Source organism: Peromyscus eremicus, chromosome 22 (assembly GCF_949786415.1).
Source record: "Peromyscus eremicus chromosome 22, PerEre_H2_v1, whole genome shotgun sequence".
Lineage (NCBI taxonomy): Eukaryota > Metazoa > Chordata > Mammalia > Rodentia > Cricetidae > Peromyscus > Peromyscus eremicus.
The window spans coordinates 24,265,558-24,286,242 of record NC_081437.1 but is presented as its reverse complement, the minus strand read 5'-3'; the positions used below and the strand labels follow the sequence as shown (position 1 = coordinate 24,286,242).

The window sequence follows — 20,685 nt, the reverse complement described above, 5'->3', positions numbered from 1 at the left end:
TCTACAGGCGTTTGTTGTTGCAGAGTAAAGAAAGATTAGCCTTAAAGTCAACTAGAAAGCCACATCACCATGTTCAAAGCTTAAGCATGTTCCTTAATTCTTGGAGAGCGAACAGGTCTGCTAAAGTGCCTATCATTTTAGCCAATGATATGATTCGAGTGGGTGATTCCCCATCTGTGACAGACCTGTGGCACACCAGAGGCCATCAGTGACTGTCTGGAATGTGGGAGGACGTAGGCTGAGTAATTCACCTCAACTAAGCTGTCAGCAAGGCAGTGTGGAGGGGGCGATGAGGAGATGGGCACGAATTAAAAGTGAGCGTAGGAGGTACTAGCCTGTCATAGGCGGCGATCATAAAGTTGAGGAGGAGACTGATGGACTGCTCCACGCTGATTTGGTGAGTAGAAGGAAGGCGCTTGTTCAACTGATAGTAGATGGAGGAGATGACGGTCTCGAGGCGGGACACACTGATCTCAGTGGTATGGTCCAGGGTGTTAAGGCCATTGTCTCGGAAAGCTTCAATCATGTTCCAGATATCAACAAGATGAACTAAACCGAAGAAAATAAACTGTCAACCATTTTAAAGGACAGTGCCACCCCACACTTGGACATTTAAACTGAGCAACTAATTTTTTAAGCTTAAAATAAAGAGACTCAGCTGGGAGTGAGTGGTGGCACACATCTTTAATCCCAGCACTTGGGAGGCAGAGGCGGGCAGATCTCTGTGAGTTTGAGGCCAGCCTGGGCTACAGAGCAAGTGCCAGGACAAGTCAGGGCTACATAGAGAAATGTTAACTTGAAGAAAAAAAAAAAAAAAAAGGAAAAAGAAAAGACAGAAACTCCTTAGACAACACTGAGAAACCCATTCCACGACAGGATACAGAATGTTCATTATGGACATCAAGGAGCTGCCCCAGAACAAGGCTGACCACCTGAGACTTCCTTCAAGTAACTGGTGTTTCAGGTCTTTGTAAATAGTGATCTATGTGACCTCTATCAGTTGATGATATGAAAGGAAAAATATATCAAGAATTACTCCTAAGAACTTTCCTCTTTTAAAACAAATTTTTGCTACATTGATTTAAGTGTAGGGCTATTGGTATGTATGTGGGTGGATATGTGTATGCCACAGCACACGTATAGAGGTCAAAGGACAATATTTAAGAGTTGATTCTCTCCTTCCACCCTGTGGACTCTGGGGATTCAACTCACGGCACCCATCAAGCTTGGTGACAAACAAGTGCCTTTAACCACTGAGCCAGCCCAATTTTCAGCTTGTTTAGCAATTTGCTACATCATCCTGAATGACCTTTATTTTGTAATATTAGTCTGACAACTTCAGTAACATTTTGCATCTCAAACTTCACTCTCTATGGCCAGGGGGCTAGACGTGGTGGATAATCAGTGAGTCTGACCATTTACTATGCAACCACGAGGACCCGAGTCCAAATCCCAAGCACCCATGTAAAAGGCCAGGTACATGACAACTAGATATGTATGCCTGCCTGGCCAGGTCCTCCACAGCTGGCACCAGGGTCTAGCCAGACTAAGACTGTTACAGAAAACCACAACCAATGAACCTGCAGAGTACAAGTAAGCAATCGTGTGTTGCATATCACAACTGTTACATGAACAACACAACTCCTATATCTAAGGCTCAGAGAACAGCACCAAAGAGGGGGTGGAAAGATTCCCAGAGTCAGAGGACCAGGAAGTCTGCTGTGAGAGTGTCTTCTAGCTATGACAGGAAAGCTACACCATGAAGTTTCAACAACATGGGTGCCTAAACAAGACCTGAACAAGGACAACTCCAACAGACATGCCAATGTGTTAGAAATCTTATGGGACCTCAACCCTGGACAGAGAACTACAGACAACTAAGGAATATCGAGACAGGGGAAATAGTCTCCCCTAGGGAAGAGGCCCCCAAATTGGTTACCTGATACCAAGTAGTCAGCTCTGAAACATATAAACACAAGAAATACTATATAGACTGGGCAAACTGTATTTTATTTAGGAATACATGGACACAGACATGCATGTGCATACACATGCACATAACCACAACAACAATTAAAGAAAATGAGACCATAAGTTTGAGAGATAGAGGTAGGAGAGAATAAACTCAATGAAGAATGTAACTTTGTAAAAAATTATGTATATGAATGTTTGCCTGCATGTGTGTCTATGTATGACGAGCATGCAGTGTTCACAGATGCCACGGGACAGAAGAGGGTGTCCAATGCCCTAGAACTGAAATTGCAGATAGTTGTGAGCCATCACGTGGGTGCTGGAATAGAACCCAGGTCTGTGAAAGAACGGCAAGTGTTCTTAGCTACTGAGCCACATTCTCACATGAGAACACGACTGGGAACCATCCTGTACTCTTTTTTATTTTATATCTTTATTTACTGTTATGGTATAAATGCTTTGCCCTGCGTGTATGCTTATTCGCCACATGTGTGCCTGATACCTGTGGAGGTCAGAGAGGGCATCAGATCCTCGGAACAGAACAGGCAGCTGTGAGCCACCGTGTGGGTGCTGGGAAGTGAACACAGGCCCTCTACAAGAGCAGCCAGTGCTCTGAACCACTGAGCCATCTCTCCGGCCCCTACACTTGTCGCCTAATGGATGAATATGAGGACCTTTGGCAGTAAAGAAAAAGGGTGACTTTTCAATAAACGGTATAAAGACAATAAAACACAGACACAGACAACACTGAAAGTTAATTCTGCTCATGCTGTACATCCACACACAGAAAAACTCACAGTAGAATGAATGTACAACACACGGGGAAGGAAAAGAATACAGTTTTTCGGACATTACCGTGGTGGTTTAAATGAGAATGGACCTATAGCCTCATCATACATTTAAATGCTTGGTCCCAGGTTGGTGGAACTATTTTGGAAAGATAAGGAGGTTTAGCCTTGTAGGAGGAGATATGTTACTGGAGGTGGACTTTGATTTTTCAAAAATCCATACCATCCCCAGTTAGCCCTCACAGACAGTAAAAGAATATTCATGCATACATATATCTGTACATATTTTATAATCCACATGATAGCTATTACTTATTTTAAAAAGTTGATTTGTGTTATACTAAATTCAATCAAGAAAATCAATTTTCACTGCATCTGTATCAAAACACCAAGGCCTTTCTTTCAGAAGTTAGTAACTATATTAATGTTGTACAAAAGACTTTCTCCCACTTAAATGGCATTACTATTCTGTCCTCTCAGAACTGATAACTAATTCCAAGTCCTAATAACTGGAGCAGGCTCCACAGCTCAGCGAGTCAAGGCTGGAGCAGGCTCCACAGCTCAGCGAATCAAGGCACATGTGCAGCCCTTGAGGACCTGAGTTTGGTATCTGGAACCCACAGGGCAGAAAGAAAGAAATGATTCCTAAAAGTTGTTCTCTGCCCTCTGTGAACTATAACATGAACATACACATACACACACACACACACACACACACACACACACACAGAGTAATAAAAATGTAATAAAAAAATACATTCTAACAACATTATTTATAACATCAATTTTGTTAAGCATTTTAAGGGAAACAGGAATATATCATCAAATGCATTCCATTTACAAAGTTTATATTCTGATAAATATTTAAGACAAACAGAATGAATTGGGGCTGGAGAGTTGGCTCAGTGGTTAAAAGCACTTACTGCTCCTCCACAGGACCCAGGTTCAGATCCCAGCAACCATGTCAGGCGGCTCACAACTGTCTGCAACCCCAGCTCCAAGGGATCCTATGCCTCTGGCTGCTGTGGAATAGTCATTTTGTACACTGTGAAGATGTGCCTTTGCCAAGGAACCTTCTGATTGGTTTAATAAAAGGCTACATGGCCAACAGTTAGGCAGGTAGAGGTTAGGTGGGAGAGCCAGACAGGGAGAATGCTGGGAAGAAGAGGACTAGAGTTGCCAGCCAGATTCAGAGGAAGCAGGAGATGAATATGCCATACCGAAAAAAGGTACCGCCACATGGTAGAGCGTAGATAAGAAATATGGGCTAGGGCTGGAGAGATGGCTCAGAGGTTAAGAGCACTGGCTGCTCTTCCAGAGGTCCTGAGTTCAAATCCCAGCAACCACATGGTGGTTCACAACCATCTAAAATGAGATCTGGTGCCCTCTTCTGACATGTAGGCAGAACACTGTATACATAATAAATAAATAAACCTTTAAAAAAAAATGTGGGCTAATTTAAATTGTAAGAGCTAGTCAGTAATAAGCCTGAGCTATCAACCAAGCATTTATAATTAATAGTAAGTCTTTGTGTGGTTATTTGGGAGCCAGCTGGTTGGACAGAGCTGACTGGCGGAACAGAAAAACTCCGCCTACATCCAGCCTCTAGGAGCATCCGCATTTATGTGCACAAACCCACATGTAGACATACACTTATATACATACATGATTTAAAAATAATAAAGATAAATTATTTATAAAAAGACAAACAGAATTCAACAAACCTTATAGTATGCCTGAAAGGTATTAAAATTATTTCATAATACCAGGAACCCTATCTGCCCATCAAAGAAATAAGAAATGACTTACGGTTGCATCGCTTCTGTACGAATCGTAACTTGCAAGCTGTTCTGTAAGTTGATAGTCGTATGACATCAAAATTCTGAGCACCTGAGAAGAGGACACAGTAAAAAGCTGAGCTGTACTGAGCAGTCCATACACAGTATGGTAGAAGTGTGGTTCCACCGTGACATACACAAAGATGAGAGATGAGGAAACACCTTGCCTGTGCCTACTACATGCCAAGACGCTGCCACAGTTGTGCCTTAGAGAGAACTCCAAGAGGAGGAACACACAGTGTCTTCAGGCAGTGAGCTGAAGGATTAGGAAGGGACAGCGGAAGAGAAGAGAGTCAAGAAGGTAAACTCCAGCACTCGGGAGGTAGAGGCAAGTGGATCTCTGTGAGTTCGAGGCCAGCCTGTTCTTCAAAGGTAGTTTCAGGACAGACAGGGATGCACAGAGAAACCCTATCGAAGAGGGAGGAGGAGAAGAAGAGTGTTACTGAGACAGGGGGATTGCTACAAGCTCAAGGCTAGCCTAGATTACACACTGAGACCCATCTCAAACAGGTAGGGAGACTGACAAGAGGAGATCTCTAATCTGCAGCCCTCAGTCTGACTATAAACTCATCTGTGGCCGTGCTGCAGATCTCTTTTTCAGCGCGTGGCTTCATGGGTAGAGGGAACTGTAACAGCTAACTCTAAGGTGCCCTCCTCGCTCTGTAGCAGACTGTCCTTTGCTCAAGTCGGTCACAATGGTACGTCTTTGCTTCTAGTATACTATACCCCTTCCCCTAAAAAGCCACCACCACCTCAAGTGCTGGGAACTGAATTCAGGGAATATGCCCAGCAAGTGCTCTGCCTCAGAGCTACACCGCCAGACCATTTTTTATTCAACCGAGTCTCACGAAGTAGCATTGGCCTTGAGCTTACTGTGTACCGAGCCTGACCTCAACCTTGGAATCTTCCTTGTCTCATCCTCCTGAGTGCTGCCATGACAGGCATGGGGTACCAGGGCTGGCTGCTGTAAGCTCCCATCAAGGAGTAAAAACGGTTGAGTGTGGTGGCACACATCCTTAATCACAGCACTCAGTAGGCAGAGGCCAGCAGATCTCTGAGTTCAAGGCCAACCTGGTCTATATAGCAAGTTTCAGGCCAACCTAGACTATATAATGAGACTCTGCCCTCCCCCCCGCCCCAAAAAAAGGTAAAAATTAGATTTTAAAAAAGTAAAAAGCATTTCCTTTCATTTGTATTTGAATGTGGTGGATAACAACCATCTGTAACTCCAGGTCCAAGAGATCCCATGCTGACTTCTGGACTCCACGGGTATCCAAGTGGTGCACAGACATACATGCAGGCAAAATATCCATGCACATAAAATAAAAATAAAGTTGAGAGAGAGAGAGAATCAGAGCCAGGGCGAGTAGCTCATTCCTGTAATCTCAGCACTTGGAAGGCTGAGATAGGAAGCCACATGAGCTAGAGTGAGACCCTAAATTTAAAAAATAAATAAATGAATAAAAACCACCGCCAGCAGAGGAAGAGGCCAGAAGACTCACGACTCGCTCCCTATCTCTCACGAGGCAGTGTCCTTACCCACTTCAGGACCCTGCCAGCAAGAAGGACATGTCCAGATGCGGCTCTGCAACTCAGGCCAGAACCATGGGCCAAAATAAACCTTTTCTTTATTACTTAGTCTGCATGTTATGTTATTAGAAGCAGAAATGGACTAAAACGTAGAGTTCATAGAACTGTGTGTCTGTGTTACTTAAACTACTGTAAGCATTTCAAATAATTTTTTTTTTCCATGAGAATAGTAGTGCAGGGCCTGTGAAGTAGTTCGGCGGGTACTAATCCTCGACAACCTGCATGTGAGGGTGAGGGAGAGACCCGAGTCCCGAATGCTGCCCTCTGACCTCCGCACGCATGCTCTAGCATGCCCTCGCACACATGAAACAGAGTACTAGCAAAGGCTCAGCATCAAGGATGTCTGTTCCTTTGACAGGAGGATTAAAAATCCTGGGGAACAATGAAACCCTGAGAGCACTGAAGGCTGACTACCTCCGTGAGTGAACTAGGAAAAATGAAGACAAAATTCACAAAGAGATGGTAAGAAATGGAGCACAAGCCTGGCTTCCCCTAGATTTACGTTTTAAAACATCTGGATTTAGGAACTGTTGAAATAGCTCAGCAGTTAAGAGCACTTACTGCTCTTGCAGAGGTCCAGAGCTCAGCTCTCAGTACCCACATCAGGTGGCTCACGACCACTTGTAAATACTGTGCCAGGGAATCTAAAGTCCTCTTCTGGCACCCACACATATGCATAGTCTTAAAATCTAGATTTAACAACAACAACAAAAATATGGCACACACAGGAAAGAAAAATAATAAAATGGATTGTATTTCTGAAAAAGTGATTATTATAAAAATAATGACATGTTTTTAAAAGACAGCATTACTTCACAAAGAAGGTGCTCTACAATAGCCTAATGCACCTGTATTACTTTCAATGAGGTCACAAATATTAGTAAGTTTGGACTTTGTATGAATTGATGTTACAACTTCCAAGGTAACCAAAAAGAGTATCTCAGGCACACTCAAATGAAGGGAAACTGTGAGATATAAAGCTCAACTCGCCCAAGAGGAGGCATGAAGGGAGGAAAACAGTAAGGAAGGACTCAGTCGCACTGGGGAGAGGACTTAATCAATAGAGTGCTTGCTTTGCGGGCATGAGGAGCTGGGTTCTGATCCTCGGGACCCACATAAAAAGCCAGGCATACTGTCACAGGCTTGCAATTCCAGGGCTGGGGACGCAGAGACAAGATACATCCTTGGGGCTCCCTGGCCAGCTAGCCCGTAACCCCTGAGCCTCAAGTCCCAGCAAAAAACTGTCAAAAAAATAAAACAAAATGCACATTTACATACACATGTACCTATGTACACAAATCACACACACACACACACACACACACACACACACACGCACACACAGAGAACTGAAGTAAAGTCATAAAAAATAAAATGTAGTAATATTCACACCCACAAAGGTCAAACAGAATAAAGCAGCGATGAGGCACGGGCAGGCTGTCACACTGGCTTCCCCACTCCCACCCCTGGTACTGAAGGTTGAACCTGGGGGGTCTCACCATATGCTAAGCAAGAACTCTCCACTGCTCTACATCCCCAGCCCCAGATTTTTAAAACAATCTACTTATGCTGTTTACAGGAGACGCACACTAGGCAGGACACACGGAAGCTAGCAGTTACAGTCACACACAATCAAACACCAAAGGGAGGTGGCCAAATACGGGAACACAGTCCAAGAATGGAGTCGTGCAAGGGGAATCTGGGTGCTTGTGAGAAAACGCCAAGCAGTTTCTTCAAAACATTGAACTGTTCTTGGATTATGCTTTCTTCGTGCCACCCCCCAGGTGTAGGCGATAGGAATGAGTTTACTGAAGATTATTCATTACAACTGGCTATTGTTATTTATTTATATGCCGCCATGGAAAAACATGGTTTTCCCATGTGGCCGGCCCGCCGTGGGTGCATTTACCTCACATGCTGGAGGCCCAATGTTCACAGCCTGGCACTGTAAAAAAATAATAATAGCCGGGCGGTGGTGGCGCACGCCTTTAATCCCAGCACTCGGGAGGCAGAGCCAGGCGGATCTCTGTGAGTTCGAGGCCAGCCTGGACTACCAAGTGAGTTCCAGGAAAGGCGCAAAGCTACACAGAGAAACCCTGTCTCGAAAAAAAAAAAAAAAAAAAATAATAATAATAATAATAATAATAAAAGGAATGGGGGGGTGCCAATTAAAAACCTGAAACCACCAAGCTTCGAGACAAATTAAACGTTTCCTCTTTATAAGTCGATCATCTCAGGCAACAAAAAGTTAACATAAGCCACAAAATAGAAACTGGGAACTTGTGAACAAGGCAAGAAAGGGGCCCAAAGGCATAGTCTGGAGCCAGAACTCTCTTATGGAGTTAACAAGGAACAACTAAGCTAATTCTGAGCGGGGATGTGGCACGGATTTATATGGTTTAATCTAGATCACATACAGTGTGATCTAGGGCACACTGATAGACTTGAGGTCAATTCTAGCAGAACGTATCAGGTGCTTATTGCCTTAGTTCAAAACAGAACAATAAGAGGGCTGGAGAGACGGCTCAGCAGTTAGGAACACTGGCTGCTCTTCCAGGGACTCAAGTTTGTTCCTAGCACCTACATGGCTCATAAACTGTCATAACTCCTAGTCCAGGTGACTAGGTACCATCTTCCGGCCCAGGCACAATTTTCTTTCTATTTTTTTTTTAAATAATTTATTTATTTTTTTTATTTGCATTCGTGTTTTGCTACACGTATGACTGTGTGAGGATGTCAGATCTTGAGTGACAGACAGTTGTGAGCTGCCATGTGGGTGCTGGGACTGGAACCCAGGTCCTCTGGAAGAGCAGTCAGTGCTCTTAACCACTGAGCCATCTCTGCAGCCCCTCCCCCAGGCACAATCTCCACACCTACCATCCACAAAGCTCGTAACTGTCATAACAATGTTCACACCCATCCCCCAGGTGGCAACTCACAATGGTTGTCCTCCAGTTCCAGGTGGTTAGGTGCCGTCAGCTGGCACCAGGCACGTAAGTGGTTCATAGACATACTTGTAGGCAAAACACTCATACACGCACAGTGATTTTTAAGAACTTTTTTAAAAGGGATGATAAACAGTGTTTTAAATGGGTGCTGGAGAGCTGGCTCAGTGGCTGAGAGCACTTGTTACTCTTGCAGAGGACCCGGGTTTGATTCTCAGCACCCACCTCGAACAGCTCACAACCGTCTGTAAGTCAAATTCCAGGAGATCCAATGCCCTCTCTGACCTCTAAGGACACCTGTCACACACGTGACACACAGACATACATGCAGGCAAAATACTCATATTCATAAAATAAATCCTTAAAAATCTTTTAAAACATTTTAACATAGCCAGCGATGGTGGGACACACCTTTAATGCCAGCACTCGGGACGCAGAAGCAGGCAGATCTCTGAATTTGAGGCCAGCCTAATCTACATAGGGGGTTCCAGGGCAGCCAGGTTACACAGAGAAACTCAGAGTTAATCACATTCTTGGTCAGGCACTGTGCAGAGTACTTTCCTTGTGTTATCACAGCTAACCACAAGAATTCTATGATGTCAGTATTAACCCATAGATGGGGAAATTAAGAAACCTGGCCTAAAGGCTGACAAGATGACCTATCAAGTAAAGGCACCTGCCACCAAACCTGACAATCTGAGTTCTACCCCTGGAACCCACATAGCAGAAAATAACTGACTCCTGCAAGGTGTCCTCAATCCTGGTGAGTTTTATGTCAACTTGACACAAGCTAGAGTTGTCTGAGAGGAGGGAGCCTCAACTGAGAAAACACAAGATCAGGCTGTGCACAAGCCTATAAGACATTTTCTTAATTAGTGATTGACTGGGGAGGGAAGGAGGGCGAGGAAAAGCAGGCTGAGCTGAGCAAACCTGGGAAAGCAAGCCAGTAAGCAGCACCCCTCCATGGCCTCTGCATCAGCTCCTGCCTCCAGGGTCCTGTCCTGCTTGAGTTCCTGTCCTGACTTCCTTCAGTGATGGACTGTTATCTGGAAGTGTAAGCTGAAATAAACCCTTTCCCCCAGAAGTTTCATCACAGCAATAATATCTCTAACTAAAACATCCTCTGACCTCTACATGCACACTATGGCATGTGAGCATGTGCATGCATACGCAATCAATCAATCAATCAATCGATTTATCAGGGAATAAGTGAAGGAATAAATGTAAAGTCCCAGAGACTCTTAAGAAATTTTAAATGAGGGGGCTGGAGAAATGGCTCAGCGGTTAAGAGCACTGGCTGCTCTTCTAGAGGATCCTGGTTCTCAGCACCCACATGGCAGCTCACAACTGTCTGTAACTCCAGTTCCAGGGGCATCTGACCCTCACTCAGATGCACATAAAATAATAATAATAATAATAATAATAATAATAATAATAATAATAAAATTTTTAAATGAAAGAAAGAAACTTGCCCAAGGTTATAGATATACAAGATTATATGCCTAAGGTCATTAAGTGTGGAAACCAAGATCCAGACCAGGCATTCTAACTGCACAGCCTGTGGTTCGGGGAGCAGGATCCAAGACTCAATGACAGAGCCAGCCATGGGCACACACACCTGTAATCCCAGCACGGGAAGCTGAGACAAGAGGATGGTGAGATCAATCCTGTTTGGATGAGACCCAGTGAAGAGAGAGAAGACAGGAGGGAGGGGGATGGGAGACAGTGCACAGGCCTCAAGTAAGCTCAACTGCCCTGTTTCCTTGGGCAGGAGACAGCGGGGAGCACCTGCTTAAATAACTAGCACTCGGTGCCAACGTTTCTTCTCTATGACTCTAACGGTTGTCAGCCTACACCTCTGAGCTGAACCTAACTCTGCCTCCACCGACTAAGTCTCCACAGATTCAAACTATGCTGAGAGCCGAAAGATCTTTGGAAACTTCACCTGTTAATTAACAGCATAACAGGCAGAATTCCAGAATTCTTCAAGTACCTCATGGACATTCCTAGTCTGGGTTTCTGCCTCCTATTTCCTGATTCGGCCATGCAATACCAGTTTTGTAATTTTTTTTTTTTTTTTTTTTTTTAAGATAAGGGTCTCAGTATGTAGCCAAGGCTGTCCTTGAACTCATCATGGTCCTCCTGCCTTACCTCTGAGTACTAGGATGACAGGCGCATGCCCACATGCCCAGACCCAGCTTTGCAGCAGTACCCATAAAAATGTTTTTAAAATGTTTACAATGGGCAGTGGTGGTGAACACGTTTAATCCCAGCACTCGGGAGGCAGAGGCAGGCAGACCTCTGAGTTCGAGGCCAGCCTGGTCTACAGGGTGAGTTCCAGGATAGCCAGAGCTACACAGAGAAATCCTGTCTTGAAAAACCACACACACACACACACACACACACACACACACACACACACACCACACACACACGGTTTTCCAAAGACTAATCCATACCAACACTATAAAGAAATTTCTTACCCAACAAGTGTGAGGTGGCCTGTATCATATGATCAAAATCACATGAACACATAAAACACAAAATACTGGGAACCACCCAATTCCTCCAGGCCCTGTTTTGGGATTTTTTTTTTAAAGATTTATTTTATTTATTATATAAACAGTGTTCTTTCTGCAAGTTTTGCCTGTATGCCAGAAGAGGGAATCAGATCTCATTATAGATGGTTATGAGCCACCATGTGGTTGCTGGGAACTGAACTCATGACCTCTGGAAGAGCAGTCAGTGCTCTTAACCTCTGAGCCATCTCTCCAGCCCCCCAACATACAATTTCTAACTGATTAAAACTATTACCTAGCCAGGGGGGGGTGGTGGTGGTGGCGGCGGCGGCGGCGGCAGCACACACCTTTAATCCCAGCACTCAGGAAGCAGAGGCAGCTGGGTCTGAGTTCGAGGCCAGTTTGGTCTACAGAGCAAGTTCCAGGACAGACAGACAGACAGACAGATAGATAAATAGATAAAACACAAACCCTCTGGACACTCACGCATTTCTATGAAGAGCTGCCTCTTCTCGGCCATGGTCTTCCGCTTGTTCCCACCTTCCTCAATCATCCTAGAGATGAACAAAGACACAATGAGCCAGGGCATGGTGTGACGACTCAAAGCCGAGGAAGGTGAGCCGTTCTCCCACCACCTCGTAGCTTCTAAAGACACTGGACGCTCAGTGCTTACAGGGGCTGACATGTCTAGTTCCTGAGTTGAGAATGGGGGACTGCTTTTCTCTCCTCTAGGGGCTCACACTCTCACTCAGGCTGCTCTAGACCTCACGATATAGCCCAGACTGACCGTGAATTGACAGCTGTTCTCCTGCCCCAGCCTTATGAGTGCTGGAGTTATAGGCACATGCCGCCATGCCTGGCTGAGGAGGCCCTCATTTCAACTTGATTCTTTTCTTTACAGAGCCCTGCGTACGCGGAGACAGCTCCCTCTGCACCACTGTCTCGCATACATTAGTATGCTGCTAACTATGGTTTCAGATATAACAGAATGAAAACCCATAGTAAAGAACACGAAGGTTTCCATTCATACACAGAAGACAGACATAAAATATTAAACAAAAAGATATTCATCCCCAAGCTAGAGAGCGCCTCAAAGGAACTTCTCTGTCACATAGCAATCGCAGTTAACGCTGGCACTCAGGCTGTGCCAGGTGTTAAAACCAAGTGTCAAGTCCCAACTACCTCAGAGGCTGAAACAGGAGAATTTTTTTTATAATTTTATTTATTTTTATTTTATGTACATTAGTCTTTTGCCTGCATGTATGTCTCTATGAAGGTGTTGGATTCTGGAGTTACAGACAGTTTGTGAGCTGCCATGTAGGCGCTGAGAATCGAACCCGGGTCCTCTGGAAGAGCAGTCAGTGCTCTTAACTGCTGAGCCATCTCTCCAGACCTAACAGGAGAATTTTTTAACCTAGTTGTTCAAAGCTGGCCGAGACAACATAGCAAGACTCTGTCTCAAAAACAAAAACAGCAACATCGTTTGCATTCCTCTCTGATCTATTTGGTCCCCACAAAAAGCCTACGTGCCTGCTTTATTATTCCTGCGGCTCCTGTCTCACAGCTTAGGCAGCAAGGCGCTGAGAAAGCTAACTTGCTAAAGGGCACGCGGCTCAACACCAGTGCGCTCGCAACCTCTTGAACACGGTCTTCATGGAACTGTTATTTACAGATATGTGGATCTCTAATGTCTAAAAAGCTAGAACAGCACCCATTATACAGACCTCCTTGTGCCAAGTCCTGCTGCACATAAGCCAGATAATTACTCTGAGCAGATTAAACTGTTGTAAATCACTTTCAAGTATGATTAAACTGTTATACATTAAACTAGTACAAACCATTCTCAAATATCTTATAATCACAAACTAAATGACAACTATATAAACTGCATATTCACGGGAGCAAGTTGCCTGCCTGGTGATAGCAAGTTTAGTTATACCCTAAAGAGACTTTTAAATGTAAATATATTCCTTAACATTCCTTAATTACGATTTGGATCAAGAATGACCCTGTCCCAGGTCATGGAAATGTTATCAGAAAGGCTTCAACACACATCATGGTTACAATTTACCCCAAGTCAAAGGAATTTTGAACAGAAAGTAAGCCAAAGAAAAAGCAGCCAGGAACAGAAAAACAATCTAATAAAATGGAGGACCTAAAGAAAAAACAGGAGTTGGTCCCAGTAGCCTGTAATTACAAAGGGAAGAAGAGGCCACTCAAAAGCTTGTGGCTCCCTTATCCCAGATTTGGTCTCTCACAAAGTCAACTACTGATACAGATCACAACAGAGGAAACATAACATCCTTATGGTGTGTCTCACAAGTTATATCCTCTGTCTACTCCAGTATTCCTTTACATCACTTTTCTCAAAGCAGAGAAAACAAATTCCTAGAGACTGCTGAATTCTTTTTTTTTTTTTTTTTTTTTTCGAGACAGGGTTTCTCTGTGTAGCTTTGCGCCTCTCCTGGAACTCACTTGGTAGCCCAGGCTGGCCTTGAACTCACAGAGATCCGCCTGGCTCTGCCTCCCGAGTGCTGGGATTAAAGGCGTGCGCCACCACCGCCCGGCACGACTGCTGAATTCTTAATGGCAATTTTCTAAAATTTTATTTTTATTTCCAGATTCATCTTGGGAGGCAATATATATCCTGGGTCCTCTAGATGGCCCTACAAGTACTGCCAGGCAATTTCAGCACCCACAACCGCATGTAAAATTGCTAGTGGCCAGTGGCTGGCAAACTATAGGACTTAACGTTCTTGGGCAAGTTGGACCCGCCATCTGCTTCTGCAAATAAAGTTCTGGAACACAGCCATGCCTATCCAGTTCTGTTTCCTTTTTCTTTTTTGAAGGGAGTACGAGGGCTAGACATGGTCTCAGGTAGTCCAGGTTAGCCCCAAACTTGCTACACAATTGAGGGAAAACTTGAACTCCTAATCCTCCGGCCTCACCTCCTAAGTGGTGGGATTGCAGGCATGTGCATTCATACCTGGCTTCATTTCTCTATTATCTACAGCAGAATTTCTGTATTCTCAAAACAATGGCAGACTACAATGGATGCCACAGAGAACTTCTGGCCTGAAAAGTCTAAAATAAAATTGACTATCTGGCCCTGTAAGAAAAAGCTTGCCGATCTTATTTATAGCAATAATAATTAACATTGAACTGCTACATGTCTGGCTGCAATCAGGCTGGTATGGCCCTGTTGTCAAAATGAACACAATCATACCATGGCCTTTTGGGTTCCATTACTGAATGTCCGTCCTGGGAGAAGTGCTTTAATCACTCTAAGATGCATCCCTTGCTGCTAAAATGGCATAAAAATCACAGGCACTTCGCCAGCTGTTGTGGTTTAAATGTAGACGTCCTGCGCAGGTTCGTACGTTTGAACACTTGGTCCTCAGCTGGCGGTGCTGTCTGTGGAACCTTTGACACTGTAGCCTAGCTAGTAGAAGAAGTGGTTGTTGGAGGCCAGCCTCGCTGGAGGAGCTACCGCTGGAGGAGCTATGGGCTTCAGGTCCTGGCACCACTCTCAATCTGCTTCCCAATTACAAATACAATGTGACCACCTGCCTCGGGCTCCAGTAGCCACCACCCAAAATAAACCCCTCCTTAATGATGCTTGAGTCAGGTATTTTTGCCTCATCAACAAGACAAGTAATTAATACATCCAGATTTACTTGTTTTTATCTGTTTGTTTTCAAAGGAAAGTGAAAAAAACAAAAACAAAAAACAAAAAAAAAACTCAGGGGGAAGAGATGTAGAAGGGAGAAGAAACTATGAAAAGCCACTATGAAAATGCTTTAATAATTTACAGTCTACCATAGAAGTAAACAGTAATTCAGAGGTTTTAAAAAGAATGAGGCAGGAGCTGGAGATAGGAATGCATGGGTAAGCTGCTTGCTGCAGAAACATAGGACCTAAGTTCAGATCCCAGGCACCCACATAAAAGAAGCCAGATGTGGTGGTGTGCACCCGGAATCCCAAGTGCTGGGGGCGGGGGTGTGCGTGGGAGGTGGAATAAGCTGATCTCAGCAGCTCAGTAGCCAGCCAGTCTAGCCAATCAGTGAGCACCAGGCTCAGTGAGGGACCCTGCCTAAAGAAATAATGTAGACAGCAATAGAGTAAGACACCTAACATCAATCTTGTGGAAGCACCAAGGTAGCACATGCATATACACCATCCCCTAACACACACACACACACACACACACACACACACACACACACACACACACACTCTGAATGAGGTGGCTAAGATCAACTTAGGAAGACACTGGAGACGTGTCAGCCCGGAAACAGTAACAATGCAGTGGATGCTGTCCTGGCCCGGATCCCTTCCCCAGGTGGCTTGGTTACTTTTCAATCCTAAGAGCTGGCTACCTTGTCACAGCTGTACTCTTCCCTGGGGGACTCCGTCCAGCTGGCTGAACATTCTCTAGCCAAGAAACGCCTGCAGAGTTAACTCACTCCCATAGGGCAATGGACAGCTGCAGTAGATGACAGATAAATCCTAAATACCCAGCCCGAGAAAGTTCTGGATCCTGGAATTTGGGGTAAGCATATAACCACCTCAGCCACTGAACACAACTACTAAACCCAAGCTAATGCACGTGGAGTCACTGGAGACACACATGAAATAAGCCTGAGCAGCTGGACCAAAGCGACCACCCAAGAAGGTGAGTTTACTACTTTCTCTCATAGCCCTAGGCCTGAACTCCAAACTGCCAAGCTCCCCACACAGAGCCTTGTAGCACATGCTAGAAAAAAAAAAAAAAAAAAAAAAAAAAAAAAAAAAAACCACTCAGGAAAGCCCTCCTGTTTACTTGCAGAGATGGAAGAAATCCCCCACCACTTTTTCTCTCCCCCTTCATTCCCCCCTCCCCCAGCTCACAGGCAATCTCACACTGAGGGCCACAGAAGCAGAAAAGGCATCTGGGATGGAAAACTACAGGAGCTAAAACCGTGAAGGGAAAGGGAAAAAAAAAGCAACCGGCTTGAGAGGAGAGAAATAAGACTGTCTTTGTTCACCTTGACACGATCGTCTATGCAGAACACACAACAGAATTTCCAAAACCTGCCAACGAATAAGCAACTACAGCAAGGTCAGCATACCCATGATCAATACACAAAAACCTATCCAGTTCCTATGTAGTGGCAAGAAACTAGAGTATGAAATTAATAACGTCATGCATAAAAATGAATAACAAAATTTCTAATTTTATTAAAAAATAAAAATAGGGGCTGGAGAGATGGCTCAGTGGTTAAGAGCACTGACTGCTCTTCCAGAGGTCTTGAGTTCAATTCCCAGCACCCACATGGTGGCTCACAACCATCTGTAATGAGATCTGGCGCCCTCTTCTGGCCTGCAGGCAAACATGCTGTATACATAATAGATAAATAAATCTTCAAAAAAATAAAAATAAATAAATAAATAAATAAATAAATAAATAAATAAATAAATAGGGACTGGAGAGGTGGCTCAGTGGTTAAGAGCACTGGCTTTTCTTCCAGAGGTCCTGAGTTCAATTCCCAGCAACCACATGGTGGCTCACAACATCTGTAATGAGATCTGGCGCCCTCTTCTGGCTTGCAGGCAGAACACTGTATACATAATAAATAAATCTTTTTTAAAAAATTTTAAAAATTAAAAAAAAATAAAAATATAGGTGGTAGAGAGATGGTTCAGGGTTGAGAGCACTTGCTGCTCTTGCAGAGGACCCAGATTTGATGTCCAGTGCTCACATGGTGGTTCACAACTAATATGACTCCAATTCCAAGACATCTGATGCCCTCTTCTGACCTCTGTGGGCGGGCACCAAGCACATATGTGGTGCTAAGATATACATGCAGGCAAAGCACTTACATATAAAATAAAAAAATAAATAAAGCTAATAATTTTAAAATATATCACTTATGCTATCATCTCCCAAGAGATGTGAATATTTTGTGCAAACAGCAAAACATGTACAAGACCAATGTGAAGAAACCCATAAAACTTGTGAAAAAAAATCAATATAAAACTAACAATTACTGAGATTCCATGTTCATAAATAAGACCAAACGCTGTCAAGACGCCAGTTTCTTTAAACTCCATCTATAGATTCAATGCAATCTCAACCAAACTCCCAGCAACTTACCTGGTAGATATCGACAAACTCATCCTAATGTCTACACAGAAGACAAAAACCTCACAATAGCCAAGATGGTATCTTACAAAAATAAAAATAAAAAGCTGGACGCCCGACGCCACCTGCTTCAAGACTCCCACTACCAAAAGGCACTCCAATGGAGGAAAGTGGTCTTCTCAACAAAAGGTACTACAAGAATTGGATGTCCACAAGCAAAAATATTCATCTAAATGCAGACTTTATACCTGTCACAAAAATTAAATGTCGGGCGGTGATGGCGCACACCTTTAATCCCAGCACTCGAGAGGCAGAGCCAGGCGGATCTCTGTGAGTTCGAGGCCAGCCTGGGCTACAGAGCAAGATCCAGGACAGGCACCAAAACTACACAGAGAAACCCTGTCTCAAAAAACCAAAGAAAAAAAAAACCCTCAAAATGGCCTAATTTTCAAACATAAAACTATACAACTCCCAGATATCACAAGAGAAAACAAACAACCTGGGGTTATGGTGAAGACTCTGGTTTTTGTTTTCTCAGACAGGATCTCACACTGTAACCTAGGATGGCTTGAACTAGGCTAACTAGGTAGTCCAGTCTTAGCCTCCGACTGTAGTAATCCTCCTGCCTCAGCGTCCCAGGTGCTGGGACTACAGGTGTGGGCCATCACATTCAGCAGATAATGACTGTGCATGTGGTGTGTGTGTGTGTGTGTGTGTGTGTGTGTGTGTGTGTGTGTGTGCAGTATATGGTGTATGGAGCAAGTCTCTGTACCCATACTTGCGGAGGCTAGAAGACATTGGGCGCTGTGCTCTATCGCTCACAGCCTTAAAATCCTCTGACACAGGGTCTTTTACTGAACCTGGAGCTAGGCTTACAAGCAGCAAGCCCCAGAAATCCTCTTGTCTCTGTTCCTTCCCACCCTCCAGTCCTGGGGTTGGAGGTGCAAACACAGCCAGGATCCCAACTCGAGTCCTGTGTCTGCACAGCCGGCTCTCTTACCCCCGAGCCATCTCTCCAGCCCTGGTGAGGGCTCTTTAGCTGTAATACCCCTGGCAGAACCAAAGAAAGAACTGCGAGACTGGACTTCACTAAAAACAAAGTTAGGACCAGGTGTGGTGGCGTACACCTTTCCAGCACAGACGAGGCAGAGGCAGGTGGATCTCTCTCCAAGTTTGAAGGTAGCCTGGTCTACACAGTGAGTTCCAGGCCAGCCAAGGCTATAATAGTGAGACAAAACAAAAATAGCAACAACAATAGCAAAGGGCCTCTGGCCTCCACACACATGTTCACATGTACCTGTACACTCACACACAAACACATACAGAAAATTAAAACAAGGAGACAGCACCATGTGCCTATGAAAACAACCAAAGTAGAGAAGAGACGATACCACCCACTAGGGAAGACGCAAAGCAACAGGTCCAGATACTTTGAAGACAGTCGGCCGGGTTCTTACATAAGGAGATGTGCTGGTATCATACGAGCCTTCGTATGTAGGCAGAGATGGTGAAAACGTACATCTACAAAAAAACACAGCTGCTCATAGCAGCTTTATTCATAACTGCCAAATCTTGAAAACAACCATGTCGGCCTTCAGTGGGTGAAAAGATCAACTATTCAGTTCTAAAAGGAAATGAACCACGAAGTCATTAAGAAAATTACTAAGGGAAAAAAGCCAACTAGTAGGAACGGTGGTGAACACCTGTAATCCCAGCACTTAGCAAGTTCAAGGCCAGCCGAGGCTAAATGAATCCCTGTCACAAAAAAAAAAAAAAATCCAAAAAGGAGGAAAAGCATGGTTTTAACCATACAACATCCATGAAAAGGCCAAACTCCAAGGACAGTCAAGACTGGTGGCACTTGAGTTAAGGTGGGCAATGAATCCAATGAACACGGAGGAATATTTGTGCAGTGAAACTATTCAGTCTGATGACAACTGGGATATGACACTATACCTAATTTGTTTAAACCCAAGAGCACACAACACCAAGTCAACCATAACATAAACTACCAACTTGGGAGTGAGCGATGTGTCCATGCAGGCCCACTGACTCTAGTGAACACACCACATGGGTGGGAAGAGCTGGGGATCAGGAGGCTGTGTGTGTGTGTCAGGGCAGAAAGCACACAGACAATCTACAGACTCAAGAAACCGTAAACAGAGCTTTGACCCTCTTGCTACAAGACGATCGTCTCTCCTGCCGAAAGGCTTGTGCTGGGATTACATCTTCCAGGACCTACTCCTGCCTCTGAGAGAGTAGGAACAGGAGGCCAAGGCTGAAGAAATGGCGCAACAGTTACGAGCACTCTACTCTTCTAGAGGACCCAGGTTCAATTCCCAGCACCCACATGGCGTCTCACACCTGTCTGTAACTCCAGTTCCAGGAGATCCAACACCCTCACCCAGACATCCATGCAGGCAAAACACCAATGCACATACAATAAAAATGAAGAAATCATTAAAAAGAAGAGGAGGAGGAGGAGGAGGAGGCCAGATTTGTTTGTCAGTTGTGCTTTGGGAAGAGAAGAGGTGAATCAGCAAACACCTGTTGGAGCTGCAGCAGCTGTAAGACACAGCTGGGGAAGGATCTTGAGAGTGCTGAACGTGGAGGCCCAGTATATGCTGGTAAGAAAAAGTGTGTTGACTGATACAGGGTACTGGCTCATGGATCAGGATTTAATAAAATAAAAACCTCTGGAGCCAATCCTGATGTGCTGTGGGAATCACTTTTTTTTTTTTTTAAGATTTATTTATTTATTATGTATACAGTGCTCTATCTGCATGTATCCCTGCACACCAGAAGAGGGCACCAGACCTCATTACAGATGGTTGTGAGCCACCATGTGGTTGCTGGGAATTGAACTCAGGACCTCTGGAAGAGCAGTCAGTGCTCTTAACCTCTGAGCCA

At 44.4% G+C, this 20,685-nt stretch overlaps 1 protein-coding gene across 1 annotated transcript in view; it reads right to left on the bottom strand.

Annotated features, from left to right (window-relative positions):
* Dtnb (dystrobrevin beta) overlaps window positions 1-20,685 on the bottom strand; it is a 204,364-nt gene that overhangs the window by 169,586 nt on the left and 14,093 nt on the right. Inside the window, exons 2-4 of the mRNA XM_059248686.1 lie at window positions 12,138-12,205; window positions 4,569-4,649; window positions 336-549 (exon numbers count right to left, since the gene is read on the bottom strand). Of these exons, the coding sequence (XP_059104669.1) occupies window positions 336-549; window positions 4,569-4,649; window positions 12,138-12,204 (362 nt within the window). The 5' untranslated portion in view covers window position 12,205. The remainder of the gene's footprint in view (window positions 1-335; window positions 550-4,568; window positions 4,650-12,137; window positions 12,206-20,685) is intronic.